Source organism: Triturus cristatus, chromosome 3_2 (genome assembly GCF_964204655.1).
Source record: "Triturus cristatus chromosome 3_2, aTriCri1.1, whole genome shotgun sequence".
Classification (NCBI taxonomy): domain Eukaryota; kingdom Metazoa; phylum Chordata; class Amphibia; order Caudata; family Salamandridae; genus Triturus; species Triturus cristatus.
Genome location: NC_140584.1, coordinates 1,005,028,417 through 1,005,047,382, shown reverse-complemented (window position 1 = coordinate 1,005,047,382; position 18,966 = coordinate 1,005,028,417). Strand labels below are relative to the sequence as shown.

The 18,966-nt window shown below is 42.8% G+C and overlaps 1 protein-coding gene across 3 annotated transcripts in view; it reads right to left on the bottom strand.

The window, feature by feature from the left end:
* Nucleotides 1-18,966, bottom strand: part of LOC146858995 (complement factor B-like) — an 824,021-nt gene that overhangs the window by 754,966 nt on the left and 50,089 nt on the right. For all 3 annotated transcript variants that reach the window (XM_085649642.1, XM_085649643.1, XM_085649644.1), the window contains exon 2: nt 7,041-7,931. In XM_085649642.1, coding sequence (XP_085505768.1) covers nt 7,041-7,931 — 891 coding nt within the window. The remainder of the gene's footprint in view (nt 1-7,040; nt 7,932-18,966) is intronic.

The following is an 18,966-nucleotide window of genomic DNA, read 5'->3' as shown; positions in this document are numbered from 1 at the left end:
TGGGTGTTGTCCACATAGAGGGGGAAGGAGATGTTCAAGTTTTTGAGTATGGTGGTGAGGGGTTCCATGTAGATGTTGAACAGCTGGGGTGACAGAACTGATCCTTGGGGGACGCCTCTGCTGAAGGGTTGAAGGTCTGATGAGAAGTTTCTAATCTTTTTCCTTTAAGAGCGGTTCTGGGGAAAGGCGGAGAACCACTTTAGGACAACCTCTTCTGCCCCTACCCTATCTTGAAGTACCTTGATGAGTAGGTTGTGGTCCACTGTGTCGAAGGCAGCTGACAAGTACAGAATTATGAGTAGAGAGCATTGGCCTGTATCAAGTGATTTGTGTAAATCGTCGATGACATTGAGGATCATTGTCTCTGTGCTGCAGCCTTTTCTGAAACCTGATTGGTGGATGTCTTAGAGGTTGGTGCTGTCTGATGAGTTAGTTGGAGGAGAACACATCTTTGCAGGATTTTAGCTAGGAGAGGAAGATTGGAGACGGTTCTAAAGTTATTCAGATCGTTAGCGTCTAAGCCGTTTTTTTCAGTAGTGGCGTGACTTGGCCACTTTGAGGCAGTAAAGCATGACTCCACTTGAAAGGGAGCTGTTAATGACTTTGGTCCAGAGTGGAGCTAGGGAGAGATTGAGCTATTTGGCCAGCTGTGCCGGTATAGGATCCTAGGTGTGAGAGGAGGGTTTGGAGGTGGAGATCATTTTAGCTCTCTCTGCTTCGGAGATGGGGTTAAATACTTTCCAGTGATTTGGTGGGAGCTTGTGTGTGGTAGCTACTGTCCCTGGGGACGCGCTCCTTTCGGGGGGACTGTGTTTGACATCTAGGGAGAGCTCAATCTTTGTGATTTTGTCATTGAAGAAGTCGGCGAAGTTCTCACACATGTCTTTGGAGGCCAGAACTGAGGATGCAGAGGGTTTGAAAGTTTGTTGGCGAATGAGCTTGAAGAGTTCCATAGGCCTATTTTTTGCGTTGTCTAAAGCATTGGAGAATAAAGAAATCTTTTTATTCTTGATGTGTTTGTTGTATTTTCCGCGTATCGCTTTGAGTTGGTCTCGGAGGATTGGGGACGGGTCTGGGTTGAAACAGGATCTGGATGGGGTATTCCTGACTCTTTTTTGTTTCAATAGCGCTAATTCGTCTAGAATGTCAGTCATTGTTGAGTTGTAGTGGGCTGTGAGTTCTGTAGTGGTGAGATCCTCTGAGGGTATGGGGGGAGAGCTTACCCTTTCTTCCAAGTCCGAAAGGGGAATCTGAGTTAGATTTCTCACCCAGTGAAGGGGGACCTGCGTGGGGGACTGGCCAAGTAGCACTTGGTTGATGTGGAATAAGATGATATGGTGGTCAGACCAGTCAACGGGGAGGATGTGGTCGATCGTGACTGAGTCTGGATGGGCAATAATAGCATCAAGGGTTGATCCTCCATTGTGGGTTGCCTCTACGCAGTGTTGGGTAAGGTTGTTGCTTTGTAGAAGCTCGTTCAGGGTTTGGATCAGCCAGTTGTTTTCATTATTCCAGTGAAGGTTGAGATCACCTAGAATTAAGTTGTTGTTGTCACGGAGAGAGCAGTGAGTTATCAGGTCGACAAGTGTTCTCCGAATGCGGAAATGTGGCCGGGCGGATGATGGAGGAGGTGACAGAGTAGGGGTTTGTTGTCACTCGTCTTGATGTTGACGGTTAGACATTCAAAGGTGTTGTAGTTGAAGGAGTTGGTTTCCGTCACAGAGATATTGTTCTTGTGTATGATTGCTACACCCCCTCCTCGCTGGTCTTTTCTGTCTTTATTAATGATTGCAAAGCCTGGGGGTACTAGCAAGTCCAAAAATGGGGAGGAGTACTCATTGAGCCATGTCTTGGTGATGAACGTGATGTCAATGTCATGTGTAAGGATGGTTTCTGCCAGCTCTGTTGCATGTTTGGTGGCTGATCTGCAATTTATGAGCATGCAATTGGTGGAAGTCAACCCGCTATTGTGTTTCTTCACTAGGGGGCCCTGGGAATGGTTGTGAGGATGGATAGTGGTCTTGTGGTTCTGGGAGGAGAGTGGTCTCTTCTAAATCCTGTGATGACATGGATCTTGGTTTTTGGGGAGATAGAGGAGGCAGTATCATATGAGGAGGCAAGCTCCTACGCTTCGCTTGTGGACAATGTGGCTCTAGTTCTTTTGGGTCTCTGGTTTAGGAAAGGGGTTGAGATCCAATTGGGGCCCGGAGCCTTGGCGAGCCTTTGATGATTCGAACTGGAAATAGTGAGGGAAGAGTGCAGGTGTGGGTTGGGCTCTCTAAGTGTGTTAAGGTTCAGTAAGATTTCACGAAGGCCCAGGATTATAGTTTCCAGTTGGCTTTCTAGGAGAGCGTGACGCTGTGTCGTCTTCTCAGAGAAGGGGGTGCAGGTGGTCTGGGCGGGGCAGTGCCGGGAGGGGGAGAGCTTGTCCTTGTTGAGCTTGATTTTGGGATTATTTGAGTCAGTGTTTTCCCTGGGGTTGGCCATGGGATAGGGAGGCAAAGAATCACGTCATGATGCTGATGTTCTCGTGCCTGTGAGTAGAGGGAGGGCGCTCGGCTTCATTGATAGGGGATTAAGGTTGATGGTTGCTGGAAGGGGGTAGCATTGCGGTGGGGTGAGGGTTGGGCACCAGACGGCCTGGGGTTGGAGGGCCTCAGTAGTGTCATACCCATGGTTGTTATTGAGGGGGGTAAGCACTGTGTGTGTTTGGAGCGAGGGGGATGGGGTGGGGGTCGGTGTCCAGGGGGAGGATGCTGTTATGGACATCAGGCATGGGAATGGTTTTGGGATCTCATGGCGAGTCGATCTGTCAGAGGATAGGGAGTTGGTCAGGCGGGGTGGCAAGTGTGAGGGTGAGCGTTGCGTAGCGATCGGAAGAGGGAGTCGAATGCCTCTAGGTTGTCGTTGTTGCCTTGGATCATGACTGTGCCATTGGAGTAGGTGGTCACCGAGGTGTTGCCGCTGCGCAGAGGGCGATTAGGGGTTGAGAACGTTAATTTGCAACTATGGGGGGTGTTAGTAGTTTTGGAAATACGGACATGTGATCTGAGAATGGAGTTCCAGTTTTCTGGTCTGTCCGTGTTGAAAATGAAATTCATTTTCAGCTGGCCTTTAGAGGAGCGGTGTTAAATGTCCACGAAAAATGTTTCTGGGTGTAGCCTGATCAATTTATGTTTTAGGTTTCTTTTCGCTTTAGGGGGGAGGTGGGGGGGAAGATGATGGAGAAGGAGTTCGGGCCATGAGGTTTAAGGAAATTGCGAGGGGGGCTGAGGGCAGTTGGTGTGGTGAGTGGCATTATGCTGAAGGGAGGGGAGTAGCTCTTTCGAGAAACAAATCCGCCTATGGGCTCCGATCAGGACCAGCTATTCTGTTCTAGTTTGAAAGAGCAAGTACGGCACTTGCAGGGCTAGCTATTCTGTTCTGGTCTGAAAAAGCGAGTACGGCACTTGGAGGGGCTGGATCAGGTGTAGTGGCTAGGCTGGGGAGCCAAGGGATACAGTTGAGTGAGGGTTTATTGCGAATCAGTCGCGAGGACTGTGGAATGTACTTGTGCTATAACCGATAGAAAGTGGAAAAAGGTGTGGCGAAGCTGCCTTCAAGGGATAGGTATCATGCTGGCGACGTATGGCGGATTGCATCAATTGTGGCTCTAGTTGCTGGGGCACGAATCGCCGGTATTTTATACAGTGTATAATTATCCTTTCATGTTTTTATTCTGTTTATTACTACACCTAGATTTCATATTCCTATGTTGTTTAGGAATCTCTAGTTTAACTGAATCCATTAATGTTATGAGTTGTTAATAAGGTATATTTCCCTTTTTTCTGCAATGCTTACCATTTTTTATCTTCAATAAAAGTACTAAACTAAAAAAAAAAAGAGTAAAAAAACACAAGAACAACTTTGGGTGTTGGGCAATCCCAATTTGCAAGCTACTATTTCTACTGCTAAGGCTTTTGAACAATCAGAAAGATGGATGAAGACTGTTGAAGAAGTTGGAGCCAAGAATGAGAAGAGTGTAGACGATTTATGTGTGGTAAATGCCTCTCGCAGATTACCTCAACCAGGAAAAAAAACGGACAAATACGTAATTTACTATAGATGTGGTAGTTTCAACCATGTTGCGTCATTTCCGCACTGTCCAAGCTATAGGTAAAGAATGCATTAAATCTGGCAGGGTTGGTCATTTTGCTTGAGTATGCAAGAATAATAATAAGAAAGTCCTTAGCAGAGGAAGGGGATTTTCCATGAAGTTTAATGAGGTCTTGTGTGTAAGATGTGTATGTGATCAGGACTGTTTATCCAATAAAGAAACTGGTATTGTTGTGTCTGTTGATGAAGTATGTGCTGGAGAAGGTGATGTTAAGAGTATTGTTGAGTTTCTGAAGAAGGATTTAGCACTAATGGCTGACTCTAGTTCACCATGGTCAATTATAACAGAAAAGTATTTCAATGAGAAATTCAAAGGAATTTTATTCCACAGTGATTTGTGTGCCTCAGATGTTATAGTACAAAGTTGTGATGGTTTCATATTAGATCTAATAGGGTACGTAGCTTCTGATGTCTCCTTCAAAGGGAGGACTGCATTTATCAAATTGTATGTGGAAAAGAAGGGTGTTAATGTGGTGAGTTGGCGAGACCAATGGAAGCTGGGAATAATACCCAACCCTCGCAGCAAAGAACCTGTTTTGGTAGTAAAAGACAACACAAGTGGACAAGAAATTGAAAGCGAATTTCCAGATATTTTTTATGAGAGATTCAGTGGAATACCTGGGACACATATTGTCGAAGAAAGGAGTTGTACCCAGTAAATCTCTTGTTGAAGCAATTCTTAAAGCCCCTGCTCCAGATTCAAAGGACAAACTTCTCACTTTTTCAGGGCCCTGTGAATACTACAGTAAGTTCATAAAGAATTTTGCTTCCAAGATGGAACCTTTGAGAGAATTAACAAGGAAGAACATGAAGTTCGTGTGGGGAGAGAGACAGCAACAAGCCTCTGAAAGCATCAAGGATGAGATGGTGAAAGCTCCCACTTTAAAATCATACTGTATGAATAAGAATTGTATAATTACAGTTGATGCAAGTTTATATGGTTTTGGGGGAGTGTTGTCACAACGTGCTGGTAAACAAGAATGGAATGTAGCATTCGCTTCTTGTACCCTCAATGAAACTGAGAGGTGTTGTGCTGTTATTGAGAGTGAGTTACTAGCTTGTGTGTGGGCGGTGGAGCATTTCCTTAATTATGTTTGGGGAGCTCGTTTTGTTTTGAGGACAGACCATAAGCCACTTGTAACCATTTTGTCCCCTCGGGGTCGACAGAAAGCGACTGCACGCATAGCAAGATTAATGTCTCGCTTACAAGAGTACAATTTTCACGTGGAATATGTGCCAGGGAAGATCAATGTGATAGCAGATTGTCTTTCCAGGTTGCCTTGTAACATAGGTAAGGAGAGGGGTGATGAGGAGATTGTGGCCAGCATTGAGGAAGTGATGTCAGGGAGGTTTGGTATTATTACCGGGGAGATGCCATGGAGAGCGATAATTTACTTTTTAAAGTTACGGAGTGTGTGAGAGAAGGGTGGCCTTCTAAGGGAGATATCCCTGCAGATTTATTTCCATTTTGGAAAGTTTCGGGTGAACTGGAAATGGAGGGAGATCTCGTTTTCAGGCAAGGTAAATGCATATCATCTGTGTCTCTTTGAGATCGTATTCTCACTGTGGCTGACGAGGGTCATCTGGGAATGTCCTCCATGAAGAGATTGGTCAGAACTGTGTTCTGGTGGCCAGGTTTAGACAGATTTGTGCACAGAGTAGTCAGGGAGTGTTCTGATTGTGCTGGTACTGAAAAAATCCTGAAAATTAGTCCTGCACCTTTAGTTCTGGTGGAGTGGCCGGATTTTCCATGTCAGAAAGTAGGATTTGACATTTCAGGACCATTTAATTTTTTGCCTCGTGATTGCAGATTTGCATTATTAATTATAGATTATCATTCTAAGTGGCTTGAGATCAAACTGTTGCCTCAGATAAATACTTTGAGTGTCATTGAATTTTTCAAAGAAGTTTTTGCTAAAGAGGGATATCTTGAAGTACTAATTATTGACAATGGTGTGCAAATGACATGGCAGGATATAAAGGATTTTCTTAGGTATTTTAACATTCGGCATGTCACCACCACCTTTTTACGAACCCCAAGGAAATGGTCAAGTAGAAAGATACAATAGAGTTTTGAATCCGGACATTCTATGGGCATGCAATTTTGGTGGAGAATGGAAGGACAAGTTGAGGGAAAAATTATGGCTGTACCGTATAACTCCTCATACCACTTCTGAGGTTAGCCCATTTAAGCCATTGAAAGGAAGGGAACCCATCTCCAAGCTGTGCCCATAGTGGTTTAAGAAAAGAGGTGAAACACTTTTAGACAAAAGTAAAGAAGAAGTGGCTGTGAGAGTAGAGGAAAAACAGTTGAGATGCAAACACTATTATGTTGTTAGGATGAATGTGAAGCAACCCCATTTTGATGTAAGTGAATGGGTCAGGATAAGTAAACCAGGCTTTCTGGTTAAAGGCGAGGCAACACTTGGGAAACCCATCAAAGTCATAAAAGTCAATCGTAATAGTATTGTCACACAAGATGGTTAGGTATGGAATGTTAGGAGAGTGGCTAAAAGTATGGGGGTCAGTTCTTAGTTTTGTTAATGAAGGGAAATGTGTTATATCTGTATGTATTTCCTCTTTCTCCTTTCCCTTTACGTATTTGTGTATATTTGATCCTGGCACCTGCCAGCACGAGGCAGATGTTCAAAACAGAACTAGAACTCTGTATTACTGCCCTGGATCTGCTGGTTGCTGGATGGTACGGTGCCTTTGAGGATTAAACTCCTTTTTCTTTACTCCAGCAGTCAGTTTCATTATTCACAGAATTTTACACCTCTCCTTCCATTAACAAACACAACAAAGTGAATTGTGCATGCTGGTTGTGGTGGAGCATGATATTGGTTACATACAGAAATTCTAAAGTTTAATAAAATTAAACTTACGCTTGCAAATAGCGTTGTCCATTTTCTCTCCACTGGGACTGCGAAGTGAGCTCCATTGGCCTAGATGATTGCACACCCTCCAGCTGACAGGGAAGGCCCGAAACCCTTCAGGGCAGATGTGCTTCAACATACTTCCCACTGTTCTCTCTTCTGGCCACACAATGTGTCCACCCTGAAGATTCTCCTTCTCATCACATGTAATGTTCTCTGGGTGGAGCTTTGACTTAGGCCCAACCTCCTTCAAGATGTTTGGATTACGGCTAGCATTGACTGGGCCTGTAGGGGATCCTGCAGAACGGGGTTGAGCTGCTGGAATTTGAAGAGTGAACAATACAAGTAAATCAGGTGCTTTTAATTGGGTATCCATTCCAAGAGAACCACTCAGGGTAGAGTTTGCCAAAGTAGCACTCTTATTGTCATGCTCTACGTTAAAGAGGGATGGGCCAGGGTCAGTAAAGGAATGGGCCATATTAAAGCTTGTTTGTACATTTGCACTTTCATCTGGTTCTGCACTGCTGGTATGTGGAGAGTGCCCACGTATTGTCCTGTTGCTGGTCAATAAGTCATTATCTATGATTGATTGTCCATCTATTGTTGAAATGTTATTTAACTTTTCTGGCTCTATATAGCTGGCTTTTGGAGACTGGGCTTCTAATATATTTGTTATGTTTGTTTTCAGTGACACACTACCAGTTGCATTGACAAGGAAACCATCTGTAGTAATTGTGCTGGCTTCTCCTTTTCTCCAAATCTTGGTATTTAGCAAATGATCATGTGTCGGTGTGGAGATATTTTGCAGTGATCCAGGCCCGATCATCTTTGGTGTGGCTGGAATTGAGTGGTTCAGGTATGAAGGAGATGTTCCAGAAGCATGAGTATTTCTCTCCAACTCTGTGAATTTAATAGATAAAATACAGAAATAATTAGTCAAAACATCTGAATTACCAGTAATAGAAGAAACTATTGCCTGCTTGAGTGCCAGTGGAACAGGATTGCCATAGACAGTTATAAAGTTGTAGCTATCAACACGAATATTGTTTGTAGCTGAGGTGTTCCAAGTGACGGCCACCAGTGCGATAGACCAGTAACTGGGTCCATACACGCACAACTGTGTTTTTAGTTTCCCACATATACATCTCAGGAATAAAATACACGAGATGTGTTGTAGGGAATTTTATTTAAAAATATTTCACACATCTGAGCACGAGCACGCCCTCTTTTTATTTCTGGCCACTACTGCCAAACCAGTTGGTCTTCCTCCATGAGGTGGTCAGCATACTGACAAAGGAAAAGACCCAATGATGATTCTTTTACGTTACACTGAGGCGGAGAATCAACATATACCGCCCATCGCCTGTGTACGTATATGAGGGTTTTTTACAACAATGGTCTCTAACGTTCATTAAGACCCTGGTTACACAGGACAAGTGGAAGCCGAATAGATCACAGCTTCTCCTTCCCTCCTCATTGATGTTTTGAGTGTTCCAAGTGACCTCATAAAAAACAGGAGAGTAGCTCAAGTTACATTTTAAGTTACTTGGTGAAAGTATACCCATTTGTTATAGCTACTCCATCTATGATTTTATGCTGTGTATGCCCTGATGAGCATCCCTCACTAATGTGCCCCCAAGCACCAACTGCACAGGGAAAGGAGTCGCAAGAAAATCCCACACAAAAAGCCCTTTAGCACTACCACCCATCCATCCTCCCACTGCCTCATGTATTAAAAACAAAATGTGCCCAGTCTTGCTCTCTCAACTCATTCTGGCATTTCCTCCTTCCTATAACAATCACTTGCTTTTATACAGCTCTTCAACTGTCTGTCTAGCAGGCATTATACTTACCAAAGTGAGCTGGGTTTACAGACCCCAGAAGGGTGGAAGGCCTAGTTGGCCTAAAAGGGATTCACCCATGTGATCCCATGCTCCCACGCAGAGTGTATTCTTTAGAGGATCCTAAAAAAGAAACCTGATGTTCTGCATTCCTTGCCCACCACTCTCTGGGTCTTCACTCCCAGCAGTGGGCATTGCAAGCACTAGTGTTGCCGCTGACAGCAGCTCTGCAGAGCCACTGCTAGCACATATCATATCCCAGCAGTTGAGACAGTGGAGTGTTTGAGACTTATTCTTCCTCCCTCAGGTCTGTGGAAATCTTAAGATACAGGAGAAAGCAATGATATGGTGGGCTGGCATCTTCTATTCCACTGCGTCCTTTAGATTTCTGGATTCCTTGTGGATGGGCAAGAACTTCACTGCTAGTCCCAGCACTGGCTTCAAAGCCTTATTTTTCACTGCTTTGAAATCAGAGCATTTGCGAAATGGGTTCCAAATGAGCATCCATCATGATAGCTTGTTAGGAAAGCCATGTATAAAAGTAATATTCTGAAGAGGGGTAAAGCTATCATGCTATTGAGTGGAATATATGCTTTTTCTTGCTTGTAATATAAATCTAAATGCACTACATCATTCCATGGTAAATCACACATGAATTTCCTTACAGTGGCTCAGATTAACCCTTTCCTAAATTCCTTCCCAATTCAAACTGTTTGGGTATTTGCTATCACTCCTTTCCTAAATGACACTGGAGACATAGCAGAGTTCAACCCACTTGCAGTTAAGCTCACAATTGGTGCACTGGAAGAAAAGAAAATCTCCTATATTTATGAATGCTTGATCCTTTACTTCCCAGGCTCATGTTCTTCACTGAGGGAGGCTTGGGCAAATGAAGTAGGTGACTTAGGACTGGTGAGATGCTCTTATATCACTGCAGGTTGTAGACCACATTGCCTTATTCAATCTAAGGCCCTGATTATGAGTTCATCGATAAGGGAACTGCCGAAGCAGCGCCGGGCTCCCCGCTATACAGTTGGCTGTCCACCCACCAAATTATGATGTTGGTGGTCTGTTGAAGGAAAAGCTGCCAGAGTCCTGCCGCCGCCGCCTGCCATTCGCAGACTGCCATGACGGCGGTAGGGTGAATGCAGCTGTCAGAGGGCAGTGAAGACAAGTTCACCATTGTCAGAATTGTGCGTTGGCTTTCCATTGATCTGTTCATGGCAGGAAGACCGCCTGCTTCGAGTTGGCGGACTGGAAGGAATTGGAGTGCATACTCACCCATATCCTTTTCTTCCTTTCAGATCCCTTCCTCCAGGACCCCCTTCACAGCAGCATCTTGACCCTGAAAAAAACTGTTGCCGCTGAAATCCAGGCAAGTCCGTTTTGCACTATCTACCCATTGACTGGACTGGGCACATATGGTCTGTACTCCAGCAAAGGTAAAGTACTTGTAGTAGGTATTTTTTAACATGTGTCATGAATATGTGTATATTTAACACTTGTGCAGTCAATCAATCAATCAATCAATCACATAATTTGTAAAGCGCACTACATACCTGGTAGGGTTTCAAGGCACTGGGGGTGGGGGGGTGCTGTTACTGGTCGAAGAACCAGGTCTTGAGTTGTCTCCTGAAAGTCAGCAGGTCTTCGGCTTGTCGCAGGTCGAGGGGGGAGGGTGTTCCAGGTCTTGGCGGCGCGATGGGAGAAGGACCTGCCTCCGGAAGTGGTTCTCGGGATGCGTGGGACCGTGGCCAAGGCGTGGTCAGCGGAGCGGAGTTTCCTGTTGGGTACGTAGAAGGAGAGTCGACTGTTGAGATAGGCTGGGCCGGTTTTGTGGAGTGCCTTGTGTGCGTGGATCAGGAGCTTGAAGGAGATTCTTTTGTCGACGGGGAGCCAGTGCAGGTTCCTCAGGTGGGGGGTGATGTGGTTGCGGCGCAGGACATCGAGGATCAGGCGTGTGGAGGCATTCTGGATTCTCTGTAGTCTGCAGATGAGTTTGGACGGGGCTCCGGCGTAGAGGGCGTTTCCGTAGTCGAGTCTGCTGCTGACTAGGGCCTGGGTGACTGTTTTCCTCGTGTTAGTCGGAATCCATCTGTAGCTCTTGCGGAGCATGCGGAGGGTGTTGAAACAGGTGGAGGAGACTGCGTTGACTTGTTTGGTCATGGAGAGTTTTGAGTCGAGGATGACTCCCAGGTTGCGTGCGTGGTCGGTGGGGGCCGGGGGGGACCCCAGTGATGTGGGCCACCAAGAGTTGTCCCATGCGGAGGGTTTGGATCCGAGGATTTCCGTCTTGTCAAAATATACACACCTGCATCGACACTTCTGCCGCAGCCGCCGTGGTATGGTGGTAAGACCGCCAAACTCGTAACCAGGCCCTACGTATCTTCAAAGAGTTTATTATGCAGGAGTCCAACTCTACATAATGGAGTGAGATTCCTCTTCAATATGTCTTAGATGCCACAAACAGCCAAAATGAACCCACAACAGTAGTAAATGTATTTCAACTCAGAGCAGAAGTCTAGCACCACATATGGACAGCAAATGGTAATGCAAACCTTGCAGTTAATAATGTTATATCAAAATAAATATTTTCATTTAATATTAAAATATCCTAAAATAAAACATATTTATTAATAATCTTTATTTGAATTTACCAATTAATGTAACATTAGCTTTTATTCAAATATAATTAAATCACTTTTAATTAAGTCAATACATCATGTTTCATCATTTTTAATGCAGAATAAATATTTTTTTTAACTTTATTTGGGATTTTTTTAATTTAAAGTCTAGGAAAATAATTGTATTTTAATTTAACATATTCCAAATAATTGCATGTTAAATGAAAATTAAGTTTAAAAAAAAACTTTATTGGCATTTTAAAAAACATAGCACATATTTTAATCATTTCCTTGAGACACATGATAATGTGGCAATTGTTAAATGCAAATTAAGTTAATAGAGCTGTAGATTTATCTTGCTCTATATTTAAAGTAAACATAGAAAGTTATTTACAAAAACATGTCATATAAAAATATTTATATTTGTTTTTTTCAAGTTTAGTAAACTTTTGACCTTTCCCTACACTTTACCGTAGGGAGATCTACGCAATCGACATTTTTGAAAGATTTATGAAAAAATATCCCACCTAAAGTAAAATATTTATATTTATTATGCATGAAAAATTACAAAAAGTTAGGTATACTTATGTATAGACTTAATTTAAAATAATGTAATTGTTTAACATTGAAGTAATATATATATATATATATTACCTACTGGCGGTCGCCAGTAGGTAGTTATAGTTAGGACCACGTTTCCATAGGAAATCCGCAACATTCTATTTTGAATAACTTTTGCGCCGGTTGACGAATCCTCGCGAATTTTTCAAAATAGGTGGGGCGCTACGCTCCGCTCCTACCCTGAAAGTCTCGGGGGGATTCGTCAAGCGGGGGCTGAGATAAAAGGGGGGTCCCAAAACACGTTTTTCCCATGCATTTTTCCATAGGACCTTTAGACAGGGCTACAGCCCGAAAGGCTGAACAGAATTACTAGAAATTTGGCAGAGAGGTAGTCCTCAGGTCAAGGAAGTGCCTTTTGTAGGTTTGGTGTAAATCTGTTCAGTAGATTCTGAGAAAATAGCCTTTAAATCAATATATATATCTGAGCCAGCTTACGGTGCGCTTACGGTACGCTTACCGTACGCGTACGGTGGCGTGCGCGAGCGCGATTCTGATTGGCTCTTAGATCTTAGTAAACATTCGAATCGGCCGAAACCAGGAAGCGGCGGCCGCCATTTTCTCTCTCGCACTGAGAGTGATTTTTAAAATTTAAAGCCCAAAAACATGTAAAGGTGCTGTTTAGACAGCTCCCACACACATAGGCATGTTGAGGGAGTCCCCAAAGATCCCCCAAGGGCAAAAACTGAATTTTTATTTTTTCGGTAATTTCGCCGATTACGCTTACCGTACGCGTACGGTAAAAAATAAATAATAAAAAAAAATCATCCACACCCTCTCCACCCCGTGTGCAATTGGTGGCCGAAGCCCACCAATTGTGCATGGCTTATTATTCATGAGATAAACTAAAATATAAAAAAAAAAAAAAAAATTAAAAAAATTATCCACACTCTCTCCACCCCGTGTGCAAATGGTGCCCGAAGGGCACCATTTGTGCATGGCTTATAAAATATACGAAAAATTAAAATATTACCTTTCAAAACGAAGTGCATCATATGTCCTCCATGTGCGCACGGTGCGCGAAGCGCATCGTGCGTACATGGCCCATCTAGCGTAACGTGGGCACGCGGTGCGCGTAGCGCACCGCGTGTCCACCGTGCATGCATGGCACTAACTGTGTAAAGTGGGCGCACCGCGTGCTCACTGTGCGCGCACGGTGCGCGAAGCGCACCGTGCGCGCACAGAACGAACTGCGTTAAGTGGGCGCGCACGCCACGAATGGCGTAAAGTAACTTAGCATTTAAAAAAACGTACAAATTCACCGAAAAAACCATAGGTTTCACACACGTTATAGTTAGGAATTAGCATTCAAAAAACCTTGCAAATTCACTGAAAAAACCATAGGTTTCACACATGTTATAGTTAGCGGAAATTTTACTGATAAAAAACCAATGAAATTCCCCCGTTATAGTTACTGCAGGCAACTATAACTCACGCGACCGCAATCTTCTGCCAAAAATAGTAAAGTTACTCAAAAGTGTAAGAGCAAACTTACATGTGTAACTTACTCAGAAGAGCATGTTACCTTTGTGAATAGCCCCACAAGTGCAAAGCATTTAGAAGTATCAAAACAGGTGTAAAGTCAAAAACACAACACCTTAAAAATCCAATTTATAAAAACAGAGAACATTTTTATAAACGAAATTACACCAAAACAACAACTATTGAATAAGGGGGAACCGGAGACATGAAGTTTCAGAGATTTAAAAGAAAAAGTGGCAAGAAAGAGTAAAGCCTTATAATATGTTCTCGTATGACCGGAACCTAGCAGAGATCACAGGCCAATTGTGATAGAGCACAAATCGGATACACCATTCAGATTCGTCAAGATCAAAGATATTACCTTCTCCTTAGTCTGTGAAATGGAAATCAGAATTCTCCACTGGGGCATGGTAGCAGATTGTATCTGGTGAAGTCCCTTTGAATTTGTATACGTGTTGAGTGAGGGCCACTGAGTCCGTTAATTGAGGAGAGAAAAGATACAAGCAGGACAGGTCAAATTTCGCAACCAGGGAATTCTTTTTATCGGCTGGATACTTTTGGCGACGTTGCAGTCAAGATTTCTAACTTTGAGCTTAGGGCCTGATTTAGAGTTTGGCAGACGTGTACTATATGAAAATTGTGATGGATATCACATCCACCTCATTACAAGTGCCAAGGATATAATGCACTTAGAAATAGGTGGATGAGATATCTGTCACATTTGTTACGGAGTAACTCATCAGCCAAACTCTAAATCAGGTCCATAGTCTCTTTTCTGGAGTTCGGATTCCTCCAGTGAAGAGACGTAGCAGGCAGGATCCAGGAGGGTTGCACCAGAGTCAGACAGGCTTGACACAAGAGTCCACTAAACTGTACTTCGAAAGCAAAAAGCTCCAAACATGATTAACCTGATATTCTTGCCCAGCAAGTTCATGTCTTGGGCAGACTGACTTGAGTGCTTGGTCCCAGTCCTCTGGAGGTCTGAAAATCCAAAATGTTTCCATGTGCAAATTTTCACACATTTAAGAATACATCCTTCTGGACACCACTAAGGCTCCCAAGACCTCAGGGACGGCACTTAAGGGTCAGGACTCACAATAATGACTAATTCCAGCAGATGCTACCAGCAGGCTGCAGTGCCCTTCCAGCTGCACCTGGTAACTGGTCACTCCAGTAAAAAGGCCTCGTGCAGCTTTTAATGCTCCGGTAGGAACACAGGAGATCAAACAACTGACCACTGGAGTCTACTTATTTGTCCTGGGTACAAGTGGGAGCAGGTCCAGCCTTTCATCCTCACCGGTTATGCGTACACCTCACCAAATTGTAGCAACAGTTCATCTGTTGGCAAAGTGTCTTTTTACTTTTCTTTTACAGGTTCAAAGGTTTCTTCCTTTGGAGCAGTAAAGTAGCTGGAAGATATGAGCCAACTCCAGGGCACCTTGAGAGGAAGGAGACAAGGTTGAAGACAAGGAAGCCTAAGAAGAAAGCTACCAGGATGGGACACCAGCAAGAAGAAAAGGGCAGAAGGTTCAGTCTTCTTTGGTTTCATTGTAGGTCCCAAAAGTGTTCTGCTGAGCTGTGGATAATGTGCCACTTTTGGAGGATTTACTAGGTAGTGGGTTGGGGTAATGCCTGGAAAAGCCCCAAGCCAATGGCAAAATAGGTCCTGGATGCAATCCTACTTTTGATACATATTCTGCTTGTCCAACTGCAAACTATCGCACATTTTGGGAGAATTCCTAAATGGTACAAGTCTTCTGCCCTTGAAGGAACCCTGTGGACCAGCCAGAGGTGTGTTTAGGAAAATGAACAGTCACCTCCTTATCAGCTATACCAAACTGCTTCTAGGACCAAATGAAATAGCATTGGCCTAACCTGTTCTCTAGTTTTCTTCTTTAGGTAATGCAATCCTGTGTGAACGGAGCGAGATGTGATCCCAAAAGCTGGTTCTCTACGCCACCTTGACTGGCTCACATTTTCATTTAAGCGGCACATTATTTACTCTTTTCGTGTGCACTGGGATAAACCAATTAATGTACGCGTTTTTAACATCTGAGACGCACAACATCACCGAATTCGTACTATCGATACACGGTAAACTTTATGTCACCTCTTATTAACAGCTTGACATCCTCAATAATTAGGACGCTTTCTATTAACTCATGGTAACCAGCTTTACTGACACATCACTAGCATTAACTAAGGGCAGAGAAGATCCTCATTTTGTTGTTTTTCACAAAGTTATTATCAGTACAACAGCACATGCATGCATTTAAATGAAATACTGCTATGTGACAATAAACATAGGTTAGTGTTCCTCGTGATATTATTGCTTGTTATAGGATTGGTCCCTGACGAAGGGTGAGATACCCGAAATGCACTGGATATCCCAGTCCAGTCATTATGATTTAATGCTTGTTATTCGAATGGAGTTAAGTCATACTATATGAATAACTGCAACAAATAAAAATACACATGGATTGAACTTCTGTTTCTACTGATTCTATATCTTGAGAATCCTAGTTAATAGGGCGTGAGTTGTGCCCAGGGATACACACCCTATTTAGGGGTGCAACAACTATACTACTGACCCTGTCATCCCCTCTAAATGTTGGTCCTGTACTGCCCTCTTCGCAGATCTCAAACATATGTTATTTGGATGCCCAACTATTCAGACTTTTTGTACCCAAGTTTGGCACCAAATGAATTCTATTTTTCACACTCAAATTCCTTTCTCGCTTTCCCATATTTTTCTAGGTAGCATCTCTAAAGTTTGGTCCTCCCATATCACTGATATTTGTATTATTATTTTTTTTTAACTTTTTATACTACATGTTACAAGATCTACAATTACATGTCACATTAAGAGGTTATTACATTGACTTTGTCTCATAAAACAGTATCGTGCATGATATTTGTATTATTGATTTACTTATAGCTGTTGCGTTTCAGCAAATCACTAAGACATGGAAAGACGCCTCTGCTGTATCTTTTCAAGCATGGTGGTATGGAGTTTGCTACAACCGTAGATTAGATAGGGCTTATGTATACCCAATCATGCTTGCTATTAAACGAGATATACTTTGGTTACCCGTTACTGAGTTCTTAGACTCATCAGCTATGCTACTATCTGCACATAACCCCTACTCTGAGGAAGTATCCAAACCTCCCTGACTTTATAATTATTGTTGCTTTTAATATTTTTATCATATGGTTATAGATTTTTTGATGTAGTAGGATATTTTATACATATCTATTATTTTTGTGCTTATGATAACTTAAATGGTTCTTACCCTACCTCCCCTCTCCTTTTTTTCCATCTTCCTGTCCCCCTAGGTTTTCTCTCTTTTCCCTCCATCCCTACGCTTAAGTGATACTATTTATCTTTATGAAATGTGTGTTGATTATTGTATTACATCTTCTTTTGTTATCAAATAAAATTCTTTTAAACTCAAATAATGTAGTGACATATGTAACGTCTTCAGAGAATCCTTTTTATCTTTTAAAACCACTTAGGGAGGTCCAATACCATGCTAGTAACATCCAGGTAAATATCACGTCATTCAATATCTTTCTGTTAGACTGGTCATGCTTAGGGTGGTCTTCCTCCAAACGTTTTGCCTACTTTCCTCCTCTTTTTGCCGATTCTTTTGTTGGCCTTAGGACTCTGATCACTTTACCACTGCTGACCAGTGCTAAAGTGCATCTGCTTCTCCCCTAGACATGGTAGCATTGGTGTATACACAACTGCCATATTTAGTTCACTCATAAGTACCTTATAAAGTTGTATACCATATACCCAGGACCTCTAAATTAAATGCTGCTAGAGGTCATGCATAATAGAATAATTGATGGACGGAATGCTGAACAATGTCAAAGATTCACCCCAGTACAGTGCTCACCATGCCATTCCAAATTGGACACAGCCCTATGTAAAGCAGTCTCGACCCTGCTCCCCATGGGAACAGTCCAGCCCAAACTGCCAGGCCAGATCCTTCCGGACTGGAAACAAGCACAGTGGGACAGGTATCGGGGTATCACCCCTCATCAGCCAGGCTAGCTTGACTCCAGTGGCTGGGGAGCACAGGACCCACGTCTGGACATACCCGTCCCACTCTGCGTACTAGTGGTCCTGCAGCACTGATTGTGCCACCCACACAAGTAGCCTTTCAAACCTGTCTCAGGCCTGCCATTGTATGGCCTGTGTATCTAGTACAGCACCTTGACTTGTCATTTAAAATGACTTGCCAAGCCTTGAACTCCCCTTTTTATAACACATAAGTCACCCCTAAGGTAGGCCCTATGTACTCTATAGGGCAGGGTGCCATGTAAGAAAAAAGTAGGACATGTACTTTCAGGTTTTGCATGTTCTGGTAGTGACAAACAGCTAAATTCATTTTTCACTACTGTGGGGCCTACTCCTCTCACGGAATACCTTTGGGAATTTCCTTAATACACTTTAAAGCTGTAATTCCTGATCAGAAAGGAGTAGCTGCTTCATATTTTATATCTTTGGAATGGTAATGGTAAATCCTCTTTAATGGAAAAGTTGGATTTAACATTACTATTTTAGAAATGACATTTTTAGAAAGTGGACATTCAACCACTATCAATCACTGCAAGACCAAACTATTAAATATAATGATCCAATGATTTAATCATATTAATATTTAAATATTTTTGTTATGTCCACAAAAATATTTTTTGGTGTTGGATAAGGAACAACAATGCACACTTCTCATTATTTACAAAACGTATACAAAACACACATTATATTTCATCTACAATTAGACATAAATGAATTTAGACAAAAATCCACATTACACAGAAAAAACATCCAATGACTGTTAAACATTGACATGTAATCACAAATATATACAAATATACACTGCTACCAGTCGTAAGCAGAGATCAACAACAGCTGCCCAAAGCCTATGGTTCAGGGCAACCACCCAACGGGGATATATTTTATAAGCAACCTATGTTGAATTAATTTCTTCAGTTGCTGCATTATTTCAAACACATGGTCCCCTGTTGGTGAACAAGGTGCCAACGCGTTTCGAAGCCCTTTTAATCAGGGGCTTCTCCTCAGGGCCGTGACTGGAATTCTGTGGGAGACAAAAGCTTTGCTTAGACCACTAGTCAAAACAAAACATCCCTTTTCCTCTCTAAAACGTAATTATGCCATTTCCAACTACCTTTGAGTTCGAAGCTCTTTAGATAAATGAAGGATTGTTGTTCATTTTAAATGTGATCTGTGAACAAAGACCTTTATTTAGTGCTCATTGTAAAAAACTACAACCAGGCTCGATCATTAAATGAGAGACGGGAAGACGTACTTTTTGGACAATGCACAACCTGCATTGCAGA